The sequence below is a fragment of the Camelina sativa genome, chromosome 11 (genome assembly GCF_000633955.1).
Source record: "Camelina sativa cultivar DH55 chromosome 11, Cs, whole genome shotgun sequence".
Taxonomy (NCBI): Eukaryota; Viridiplantae; Streptophyta; class Magnoliopsida; order Brassicales; family Brassicaceae; genus Camelina; species Camelina sativa.
In genome coordinates this window covers 34,194,291-34,206,534 of record NC_025695.1, presented here as the reverse complement: position 1 = coordinate 34,206,534, position 12,244 = coordinate 34,194,291, and the positions used below count along the sequence as shown (strand labels likewise).

Genomic DNA, 12,244 nt, shown 5'->3' with positions numbered 1-12,244 from the left:
AACTGGATTCTTGGTTTTTAATTATTTGTTTTTGTTGTTTTTGAGTTTTCCGAGGATTAACACTACATGTCTCAAGTTATAGACAATGGCTTTAATAAAACTGAGTTATGGTCTATGTGACCTGCTTTTCAACACATTGCGCATTGAAGTTATTGATACAGGAACACGTGAACGATAGACTCTCTACAAAAAATGGGTAATCACCTAAATGCGAAACATTCGCTACAACTGCCTATTAGTGAGACATCGCTATAAGATGATAACAAATCTGGAATGGACATGATGGTCGGGTCCAAAATTAGCAAACTTGACAGCAAAACACTTGCTAACAATGAGCTACGAAACGCTTTGATTGGATCATGAACCCGGATTATATCACGAGTAGGGATGTTAAAATGGGTAAAACCACCCCATTTAAACCCATCCCAATTAAACTTACCCCATTTTAGTTTAAACTCGTTTAAACTAATATATATTTGAAACCCATTTAACTATACCCACTTAAATATACATTACCCTATTTAACCTATTGAACCCATTTAACTGTGTCCATTTTGAACACATGTTTTACTATAAGTTTACTTGATATTTTCTATGTTTCAAAATGTATAATCTTTGATAAGCTACGTAGCAGTACACAAATCTGAAATATATGTTATGTTTTTGAAATTGTGTTTAGGGAAAGTCAAAAGCTAGAATAACAAATTCACAATAAATGGAAAATGACAATATTCTATGATATAGATCTTCCAAGTATAATATGAGGCTACAGTAGTAATAGGGAAAGACAAAAGCTCGAATAACAAGTATGATATGAGGCTATAGTAAAACCTCTCCTATCATCTTCCGCCATTAACACCGTCATATAGATCTTCCAAGGACCATGACTCATGGCTTTGAACTTTGAGTCTGCTGACTTTGAGCTTGAGTAAACCGTTGTATTTCAGTTTCACTTTCCTCTGTTGCTTGCAGTTCTGCATCTTCCTCATTCATTTCTATCATCTCATTGCTGGCATTGAGATATGCGATTGTTTCTAGAGACTCCAAATCCATCCTTCAATCAAAAGTAAAAAAGCTTCAATTAATCTACAAATTAAATCAAAACATAGACAACAAAGTAATTTCATAAATCTCTTCAATCAATCTACTCATGATTGATGCTTATTGATCAAAATTCAAAAGCTTTTCGATATAAGATACTCTTAAAATCTCTTCAACGATATAAGATACTAACCTTGTAGCCTTGTAGGAATCCTAAATTGAACAGAGGAAGATGACCAAGATCGAAAATTGAAGAGATGACGACGATCCAGATCCAAAAAAGCAGTGAACTAAGCAATCTTCACATCGGAATCGAGATTGTTGCCGGAAAATTTTTCAGTGTCGCTCATTCTCTCGACTTGGACTCGTGAGGATTGGGGAAGGTGATGTTTAACCCTAAGCCAAAACGTTGTCGTTATGTTTTATGCAACAAAACAAATAATCTTAATGGGTACCCGTATAGTAATATAAAGCCCATTTACTAAGTGGGTTTAGTTGGATAAACCCATTTTATTCTATTAAATTATTTTTGATATATGGGTTTATATGGGTAAAAAATTTTTTACACGTACCCATATATTAAATGGGGGTTTTATACCCAAATTAACATCCCTAGTCACGAGCATTAATGATTTGGCTATGACAAAATCGCCAATGTGAGAGCAATTATAATTCATCCCCTGAAATTGCTATGGCCAATTGTCATTTAAAAGCCAATGTGGAATCAATGTGTAGCCAATTCAAGAAATTGGTTAGGCACCACATTGTCATTTAAAAGCCAATGTAGATTCAATATGTAGCCAATTCAAGAAATTGGCTATGAACCACATTGTAATTTTAAAAGTCAATGTAGACTCAATGTGTAACCAATTCAAGAAATTGATTAGGTACCACATTGTTATGCAAAAGCCAATGCAGAATTGATGTGTAGCCAATTCATGTAATTGGTTAAAGCCACATTGTCTATTTAAAACCATTACATGGTGAGTGTGCAGCTAATTCATGTTAAATGGTTAAAGCCACATTGTTTATTTAAAAGCCAATGTAGAGTCAATGTTTAGCCAATTCACAAAATTGGCTAGAGATCACATTGTCTATTTGAAACCATTATAGAGTCAATGTTTAGCCAATTCACGAAATTGGTTAGGGATCACATTGTCTGTTTGAAGTCGTTGTAGAGTCAATGTGTAGCCAATTCAAGAAATTGATTCAGGCCAAATTGCCGTTTTAGGAGCCAATCCAGAGTCCAAATGCAGCCAATTCAAAAAGTGGATATGGCCACATGATGGCTTAGGCCAACACTGAGTCAACCATGTATCCAATTCCATGGATTGGAACCAATGTGAAGTCAAGTTATAGCCAATTCAAGTAATTGGTTAGGAACCACAATGTCTATTTAGAGGCCAATATCAAATCAATGTTTAGCCATTCACGAAATTGGTTAGGGACCGATTCAAGAAACTTTAGTTACGATAACTTTATCGTTTAAAAAGCCGATGTGAGGCCAATATGATAATTGACTAAGGCTAAACCTACGAATTGGAGCCAATGTGAAACCAATGCGTATCCCATTTGCCAATTCAAGTAACTTGGTTACAACAGCTTTATCGTTGTAGAATCGGTGTGTAGCCAATTCACCAAATTGGCTAACGCTAAACCGGCAATATCAAACCAATGTGGAATCAATGCGTATCCCATTTAATAGATTGGTTATGGCAACATTGCCATGGCAAAGCCAGTATAGAACTCGTACGTAGTCATTTCAAAGGATCGGTTTTGAGAACAATGTTACTTCTAGTCACTACGGTGTCATTGCTTAACATTACAATTGGCAAAGTCAAGTCAAATTGATACAATGGCGGATACTGCAGCTAAAGGGATTACATATGCGTCCAACACAAACCGCTACGATAACCTAAGTACGAAAATATTCTAATAGAACTAGAAGACAAAAGCTAAATAAGTCATAAAGAGGGAAGAAAATGGTTGGTCATGGAGCAATGGGTTCTGAGTCATCTAGCCTGGAGTCAACCTGCTCTTGAGCTCCAATCTGAGCAAGGGAATCCCCAAAAGTAGGTGGAGGCATCCCCTTGAACAGCGCCTGACTCCGCATCACGGTCTGGTACTGCATTTCCACTTCACCTAGATCCCATTTCTTGTGCTCTCCCAGCAGGCATTCACGCAATGCCTCCCATCGAGCTATGATGGTTGCCCCATTCAAGTAGAGATCCAGCTCATACTTTAGGACCTCAATTCAAGAAACAATCTCATCTTGAAGCACTTCCTTTTCACCTAATGATCTCTCATTGTCGGCTTTTAGGTCAGTTATGGCCTGGTCACGTTCAACCAATTTGGCTTCCAAAGTCGCCATGTCACGGTTCTTGTAGGCAATAGTCTCGTGAGCCGAAGCGGTCTTTGATTTCTCATTGCTCAAATCACGCTTCAAACTCTCATTGATTTGATGCTCAGAAGCAAGCCTTTTCTCAGCAAGGTGAAACGAAGACATCACCTACAACAGAAAAAAAAAAAAAAATCAAAGAAAAGAATTACCAACAGAGATTTAAGAAGTAGCGACTGTAGCTACTGAAATCCAAGTACATATACACGAATTCAGCTTACTTGAGCTCATCCAAGAAAGAGTGCAGCAGATCTATGAACGAAAAAAGGACATAGCCGCAAATAATGGTTTTTAGGGTTGTGGGAACCTATTTGAAAGAGACGACCACCGAAGACGAAAAGAAACAAAAAAAATTGATTGATTTGTTGGACTACATGTCGACAGCACTTGGTAATGGGCCAGGAGCTTGAAGCCCATTTCAAAAAAGAAGCAGGCCACGAGGACCTTAATGTGGCATAATCGAGACTAAGTGCATGAAGAAGTGTATACGTCAGCTAAGGTACGTTATTCTATTGGTCATATATGGAATTTTATTAAGTATGTCTTATTAAAATAATACCTTTAAACTATACTACTCTCTAAATTCCTACTAAGAAAATAGAGAATGGGGGTAAACTGTTGGGCATAATTTTAATTATATAAATTATAATAGATAAATTCTATTATAGTTATGATATATTCTATAAATTATAGAGAATTATGCATTCTCTAGAATATTCAGTCAATATCGGCCGTAACGGTAAACATTGAGTCAATACCGGCCAAAACAATGAACATTGGGTCAATATGCGCCGTAACGGTGAGCAATGAGTCAATGCGGGCCACAACGAGATATGGCTGCCGATATCGTTGAGAGAATATTCGAGTCTATATCTTGAGGAGAATATTCAAAATGACCTTATCTCATGTAGAGGCGGTGACTCAAGCCAAAATCCCATGAGGATTAGGGTAAAGAGACTTCTCTATAAAAAGAAAGCAATATGAACACAATACAGGACGAAATCAAGAGCGAGACAAGAGACCAAAAACACAACCATACGACTCAATTCCAAAGCATTGCTAGGGTTCCTAAATTGACTCGTTGTGCCTAAAACTCTTGTATTTGAGCTCGATACTTTGATCAATAAAAATGACTATTCAACAATTATTTCTTGTTTCTGTAGACTCTAAACGAATCGATTACTTTTGCCCAAACAAACATATGCGTTTTTGTAATTATAAAAATGTTAAAATGAAGAGACATATAATAGGTTATTTAATGTGTTCATATAGACAATTTGTTGGTAGTAGACTAGTAGTAAAGACTAATGAGTATATTTTAACAGTAAAATATATTTGTGTGTACAAATACACTTTTAGTGGTAATGTAGATAGTAGATTTGTAAATTCATATACATTAATGTATTATAGCAAAAAAACAACTATTTTCTATAATTAAAAGTTTATCTCTTTACTTTTCACCATTATTTTTACTTACGAAAAAAATAAATATATATTCTTTGTTAAGTTTAATTTAATTTTAATAACTTTGAACTCATCTACAACTATTTTCTTTAACTAAAAGTGTATCTATTTACTTTTTTTTTTTCTTTTTCAACCAAACAATAAATTAAAAGGAAATACCTCGGTTAGTTGTCCAGGCTGGAGGGAAGGGGTTTACAAAAGAAACTTCAGAGATAAGAGAACGTGAAGCATGGACAAGAAAATCTGCCTTCGTATTTTATGCACGCGAGATCCAAAAGATGGAGAATAGTGGGAAAGACTCCAACGAGTTAAACTCATCGAGCAGGTTGGAGAAGGACGGCTAATCTTCAGGGAACTGCACCATAGTGAGTAACTTAGCACAATCAGTCTCAAAATGTTAACAAGTGATCCCTGCAACACGTATCCGCTCCATGGCCCACAGAACGCTTCTAACTCCGAATGTAGGGAGAGGGGCTCCGTCTTAGACACTTGGCCCTCAACAACAAGGTTCGCTCCTCACCAACGCAACACCACCAACCCAATCCTGAATGCACATTGGTTGCTTTCCAAGAACCATCAATCTCACAACCAGGTGAAGAAACCTAGATATCTGAAGACGGAGATGGAGCTGACATAACCGCCGTAAAAGAGAGTGTCTCTTCCCAGGTTAACTTATCGCCCAAAGCTTGAGAAATTATATCATTCGCCTCGATCTCTAAACCATGAAAAACTTTTTTTAATTTATGGCATTCCAGATTGCCCATAAAATCCATGATAATTGAAGAAGTTGATCAGGATCATCCTGTTGAAAGGCATCCCTCCAGAAAACAAAATCTAAACTCGAATACACCGACTCATATGGAAAACCCTGTGATGAGACCAAAGTCGAAGATAAATCCCAAACTTCATACGAGCGAGGGCATTCAAAGAAAACATGATTAATAGTCTCAACCACAGAATCACACGTTTTACACCAAATATCATATTGGACACTTCGGTGTATCTATGTATTTTTTATAAATAGTTTTTACTTACTAAACATATTTATTTTTATATTTTTTGTTAAATTTAATTTTATTTTAAAAACTTTAAACCCGTACATCGGGCGAGTGCTAATTTATATATATTGGGACAATTAGGGGTATTTGATACTTATATAAAAATATTTATAAATATTTATACAAATAATTAAAAAAACGTGAATATTTTTTATAAATATTTATATAAAAATCACTACTTTCTAAAAGACGGATATCCTTCTATCAAGGAGAAATTGATATATGAAATGATTAGAGTTAGAATGATTCCAGTTACTCACAGCAGTGCGAAACTAACTTTGTGATTTATATATTTTTACATTCTAATAATAATTTGATATTTTAAATATGTTTAGAAAAGCAGTAACTACATGAATTACGTAGGCCTAAAGCCTAGCCCACAAACTAATAGAAAATTAAAAAAATGCAAAAACAGTGTTAGGGAGATTCGAACTCTTTATATCAAAAACAATACTTACACACATTACCAACTGAGCTGAAATTTGATTGCTTATACTATATAAACGACCATATGGTTGGCTTGTTTGGCCACAACGCCGCCTACTAATAATTTTGTTTAATGAACAAGTATAAATAAAACCAACTTAATAATATTCTTTTTTCATGTTGCAACGTAATAAATATACAAAAAAGTTTATAACAAATCCACAGAAATAGAAAGAGTATATATATATATATTTTTGTGGGCAAACAATAGAAAGAGTATAACTATTGTTTCTTTATTCCGGATACCAGATTTAGCAAAGAAGGAAACAATCACACATCTTCATAAAATATATTCATCCCTGATCACCAATAATATCTGCGTTTTGGGTCATCCCATAGATCAAGCGCAGCATTCCTTGCATCATTCTCAATACGTGCCTCTAGCTGCATAGCTGCCATCTCGTCTCGCGCCTTCATCAACGACTTTATCCTAGAAGCTGGAGAACTCGCTTCTCCTCCTTCGTCTTCGTCTTGATCTTCTTCTTCTTCCTCTTCATCAGATTCTTGATCTTCGTATGTGGCACATGAATGTACATGTGTTCCATAGTCACATTCCTTGCAGTAATACATCCATAGATCTTCTGAAATAGTTTCTTCACAAACACTGCAAGTGAAGATCGTGTCTTCATGACCTTTACATGGTGTGCAATACAGTAGAGTGAGTGGATGTTCATGGTCTTCACGATCTATGGTCTCAGGGATGAAGGTACATCCCACATGAAGATTGTAGTTGCAGTTTGAGCAATGGTAAGTGAATCCAGATCCGTATTGGTCACACGCGTCACATGTGTAGACGGACCGTTCATCTGGTGGGGAATGGAGCAAGGTCAGAGGGTGGTCCTGGTGAGACTTGTGATGAGTCTCACTAGGAAGGTCGAAACATGACTTGTGTAAGAAGTAATCGCAGTCTGACTCTATACACTTGAAAGCTTGCCCGATCAGCTCGAGCTCGCAGCCAGAGCATGCGGCCTCATCCTCTTCTTTGGCTTTAAAGACACGCAACGGATGGTTGTGGCTAGGGTGCCTCACAGATTGGCGATTAGCCGGTTTGGCCTTTGGTTTTCTTGAAGCCATATAAAAATTTATTGATTAGTGTTTGGTTTTGGTTGATCTGAGGGAGAAGGTTGTGTAGCTCTATATATATATATACCAAAAAGTTGTGATTTTTATTGCAAGTTCAATAATTATGCGTTTGGTTTTATTCAATAATCAATATTAATCAAGTTGTTGCATCATGCTGTTTTGCTAATTTATAATGTTTGACATATATATAAGAGACATTTGACATTTGACATTCAAAGCTAAGAGATACCAATATTTTTAGACGCGCTTCAGTTTTTAATATTTTAAGACAAAGATGACTTGTAGAAATAAAAGATTCTAACTAACATCAGATTTCTATTGTAGCAGCAACTTGGGCATATATATGTAGAGAGGATAGGGTTTAAATTAGGTCAATCCCTCTAAGTTAATGCTTATTATCTTGTGCAACTTTCATTTAACAAGATTAAACATAATTTTAAGTATTAAAACATAACATATTCTTGTATAAATCATTGAATTCTCCAGGAAACGAATGATATATATATATATATATATATATATATATATATATATATATTGTTGGGATACAATCCAAGTCTCACATCGGAAGTTTGAAGAGACTATCATTAATATATAAAGAGTTATAGTCAATCCACTAATTGTCAATTGGTTTTTAGTTGGAAGACCAAGATAAGCCCAAAATAAGCCCAAATTTAACATGGTATCAGAGTTGAAGGTTCAAGGTAGACATAGAAAAGTGGATACGAACATGCCTCTTGTTAACCCAAATAAGGAGGGATCCAAGAAAGGGTTTATTATCGGTCCATGTGGGATCGGTTCGAGATGGAGTTATCATCTCGAGAAGACGTATTAATATCCCACATGTGGTCCTTAGTTTGAAGGGGAGATTGTTGGGATACAATTCAAGTCACATCGGAAGTTTGAAGAAACTATCATTAATATAATAAAGAATTAGAGTCAATCCACTAATTATCAATTGATTTTTAGTTGAAAGCTCAACATAAACCAAAATTTAACATATATCATATTCTTTTTTGAATGCCCACCAACAACAATGCAAGTGAGCAAGTCTCAGGGTTATCGTTTATCCCTTTTTGTAAGTCACATATTTGTATGAAATGATTTTTTTATTTTTATTTTTTAGCCTTTTTGTAAGTCGACCTACGGCTTCTCAAATGTTAGAGTCAGTCAGACAAAGCAAAAATGTTATCTATAGTTAGTTTGTTTAAAAAGGGCTTGTCTACGCACATACTACCAGTCGATGACGAGTCAATTTGATGGCTCTCGAACCGATATTGATTTTGGTTATTACAATAAACCGAACTTAAAACCTGTTGAAGTTTCTAATAAGTTCCCCGGTCGAGGCACAATAATTAGAAATAAATTACGTATCCCGAATTCCCGATCCAATATATACTCCGTAATCTTTGTTTATGGTAAATTTGATAAATTAACGGCGAGATTTGCAGTAATTTTGGCTCCAAAAAAACACCCCGCCAATTCTTTATTACCCACCAAAACCACTCGTTTCACTTCGCGCCAAAATCAGAACCCCAAAAGTCTCCATTCCTTTATATATAAAAACCCTGAACCTCTCTCTCCCACACACTCTCTCATCCTCCATTTTCGCCTCTCTCTCTTCTTCATCTCCTTCCCAAATGGGCATTGTTACTGACGACGAAGCGGAGATCCGTATAACCGAATCCCAAGCTGTTTCGAGTTCCGACGAGTGTAAAATCGTTGCTGATACTCCCGATTTTATTGACGGATCCTCTCTTGCCGTCAGAACAACCACCGGAGTCCGAATCTCAGCTCTATCTTCGGAGCAAAGCCTTGGCGAGACTGATGTTGGTTGCTCAAATAATGAAGATCCTTCCGGTGTTGTGCCGGCGATTGCTTTACCGACGGCGAAAGACGAGGTAACTGTTGCTTGTGTGAATAAAGAGATTTTAGAATCTGATTCATTTAGGGCGGCGGGTTTAGAGATCCGTGTTGTGAAAGAGGAGGAACCTGATTTTTATGTTGAGAATAGAGTTGGTGATAATAAAGTAGATGAGATGATTAGTGATTCTATAGAACAGTCTGTAGTTGATATTGTTTCGAGTGCTTCGGGTGGCTATTGTGATGTTAAGGTAGAGGTAGTGGAACCTGAACTGTGTGTTGCGAGTCTGGTGGTTGTTAAAGAAGAAGAAATGGTCGTTGATTCAAAAACGAAATCTGTGGCTGAAACGGTTTCTGGTTACGATTGTGTAAGTGTCAAGGTTAAGGAAGAGCCTGATTTAGGTACACTAGAGGAGAAACACGATTCTGTTTATCCGAGTGTTCTCAGCAAGAAGGATGAGGTGATTGGAGTCCAGGAAGGTGAGCCAAGTGAGATTAATGGATTGTTGCAGGAAAATAAGAAGTTAGAGCAAGAGAATGGTCTGTTATCGCCTGGAGATTCAGCTAAAAGAAGGAAAATGGAGGTGCAACCATCTGTTCCAGTTGGTTTCAAAAACTTTATCCTGGCGCCGACGCCCCTTCGAGTTGTGAAACCAGAGAATTTGGATACCCCTGAAGTTATTGATCTGGAATCAAAGAATCTGAATAGCATAGTTAAACAAGAGAGCAGTTATACTCATGTGAAGATGGAACCGGTTGAGGAAATGAAGGTGGGAACTGTGATGTTGAGTCCGCAGGTGAAAGACATGAAATATAGCCGTGAGCAGAAACCGCTGTATGTGAAGAAGGAACCGGTTGAAGCGAGAAAGGTGAAAGTGGAAGATGGAGATTTTCCGGTGGAGAAGGATTGGTATTTGGTTGGGAGGTCACTTGTCACGGCTACTTCTACAAGCAAAGGAAGGAAATTAGAAGATAATGAGATTGTGAATTTCACATTTTCCTCTGTTCTCAACTGGAAAGTCCCAAATATTGTTCGTTTCTCTACTAAAAGATGTGGAGAGGTTAGTCGTTTTTTTTTATCTTTTCTTACCTGCAATATTTTCCTTTGATTTTTCCATGACTGTACTTGATAGTTAGCAAGTCTTTAATACTTGAAAGTTTTTGTTGATTTTGAAATCTTTCATGTTTTGAAATGCTGAAAAATTTGTCTGGATTTACAGAACACTTGAAATTGAACTCTACTATTTTGTTCGTCGTGAGAATCTTCAGATGAGGGATTATTAATTGTTTGCATTTCTTGGCCTATACGATCTTAGATTGGTAGGCTTCCGATGGAGTGGTCTAATTGGGCTGTGTGCCTTTTGAGATCTGGTAAGGTCAAAATGCTTGGAAGATGTGTAGCGGCACCAGCGATGCTTACAATGATGCAAGAAATTATGTTATATGTCAGGTAAATATTGTTTTTGGTTGTGTTAGTTGATCGTCTTGCTTGACTGATAGATTTGTTGGAAACTTATATCGCTTTTCGATTGCAGTTTTTACATTCACAGCTCGATATTCACTGATGTTAGCAAATCCACTTGGCGGATTGGTTCTTCCCCAAACGTCGATTCTACGCTTCATCCTCTTCTCCAGCTTTTCAAGCACTTGACAATCAAACCTTACCAAAAGGTCTGTACCACATTTCTCTGTTTCAATACCTTTGTGAGCTTAGAGTCATGTTTCCAGTCCATTACTTTTCTGTTTCTCATTTATATCTTCAAACAGGCGGAGTTTACTCCTGAGGAACTTAACTCTCGTAAACGTTCGCTGAATTTGGAGGTATGTGTTCCACATCAGTCCCTCCTTGAAACTCTTCTGATGTATGTAGGGTAATTATGCTAGTATGAAATTTAGTTCTTTGTTCATTAAGTGGAAAACTAAGCTATGCATTTCATTGGTTAGAATGACTTTGACGAAAGAGCAGCATTGCTGGCCATAGCGAAAAGAAGAAAAGGTTGTCCACAGTCTCTGGAGCAGAACAAAGATGAAGAAGATGCTCCTGAGTCATATATGAATCGGATTGTCGGCGCTGTAGATTCATATAACCTAGAGGTGTGAAATATGCACCAGAAAATTTTTCTTGTCCTCGTAAAAACTCTAATTTTAATATCATTTTATCTTCCCATCGTTTAGGAAATGGAAGCTCCAAGTCCACTCACGTGTAACCTGAGACCGTACCAGAAACAAGCCCTCTACTGGATGTCAGAATCTGAAAAAGGAATTGATGTTGAAAAGGCAGCTGAAACTCTACATCCTTGCTGGGAGGCTTATCGAATATGTGACGAGTATGTACTATCTCAAATATTGAAAATGAACAACGAAACATACTATGTTCTCTGGTCTGATAACATTGATTTGTATGCATTTTATTCAGGAGGGCACCTTCAATATATGTGAACATCTTCAGTGGTGAAGCAACAATCCAGTTTCCAACAGCAACACAGATGGCAAGAGGCGGAGTATGTTTCTTGATCACGCTGACTTTTATTCTAACACATATCTCTCTAGTGGCAAATATTCTCTACTTGTCGATTTGATTCAAGTTTGAAAATTTTGTCTCCAGATATTGGCAGATGCCATGGGACTTGGAAAAACTGTGATGACAATAGCACTAATACTTGCACGGCCTGGCCGAGGTAATCCAGAAAATGAAGACGATATGGCGGCAGATGTTAATGCAGATAAACGCAAGAGGAAGGAAAGCCATACCGCACTAACATCTGTGAAGGCAAAAGGAGGCACTCTTATTATTTGTCCTATGGCATTGTTAAGCCAATGGAAGGTGGTTGCCTTGATAGCTGTTTCTTCT

General features: G+C 36.9%; 2 protein-coding genes and 1 long non-coding RNA gene across 3 annotated transcripts in view; 1 reads left to right on the top strand and 2 right to left on the bottom strand.

Moving 5' to 3' along the window:
- On the bottom strand, positions 2,830-3,765 carry LOC104725108. Its single transcript, XR_757837.2, has 2 exons — positions 3,661-3,765; positions 2,830-3,550 (listed from the first exon to the last, which is right to left on the bottom strand). It is a non-coding gene; the product is annotated as an uncharacterized LOC104725108 (long non-coding RNA).
- LOC104725107 lies at positions 6,612-7,557 on the bottom strand. The gene has a single exon (XM_010443712.1). It carries the CDS (start codon positions 7,519-7,521, stop codon positions 6,751-6,753), a length of 771 nt encoding a protein of 256 aa, XP_010442014.1. The 5' UTR covers positions 7,522-7,557; the 3' UTR covers positions 6,612-6,750.
- Positions 9,093-12,244, top strand: part of LOC109127395 (putative SWI/SNF-related matrix-associated actin-dependent regulator of chromatin subfamily A member 3-like 3) — a 7,263-nt gene continuing 4,111 nt past the window's right edge. Inside the window, exons 1-8 of the mRNA XM_019232030.1 lie at positions 9,093-10,454; positions 10,710-10,843; positions 10,929-11,064; positions 11,161-11,214; positions 11,338-11,487; positions 11,569-11,720; positions 11,810-11,894; positions 11,999-12,217. Of these exons, the coding sequence (XP_019087575.1) occupies positions 9,171-10,454; positions 10,710-10,843; positions 10,929-11,064; positions 11,161-11,214; positions 11,338-11,487; positions 11,569-11,720; positions 11,810-11,894; positions 11,999-12,217 (2,214 nt within the window). The 5' untranslated portion in view covers positions 9,093-9,170. The remainder of the gene's footprint in view (positions 10,455-10,709; positions 10,844-10,928; positions 11,065-11,160; positions 11,215-11,337; positions 11,488-11,568; positions 11,721-11,809; positions 11,895-11,998; positions 12,218-12,244) is intronic.

What these genes read in the sequence shown, in the direction of transcription:
- LOC104725107 (XM_010443712.1), bottom strand. Translation starts at nt 7,521, where the DNA reads ATGGCTTCAAGAAAACCAAAGGCCAAACCGGCTAATCGCCAATCTGTG.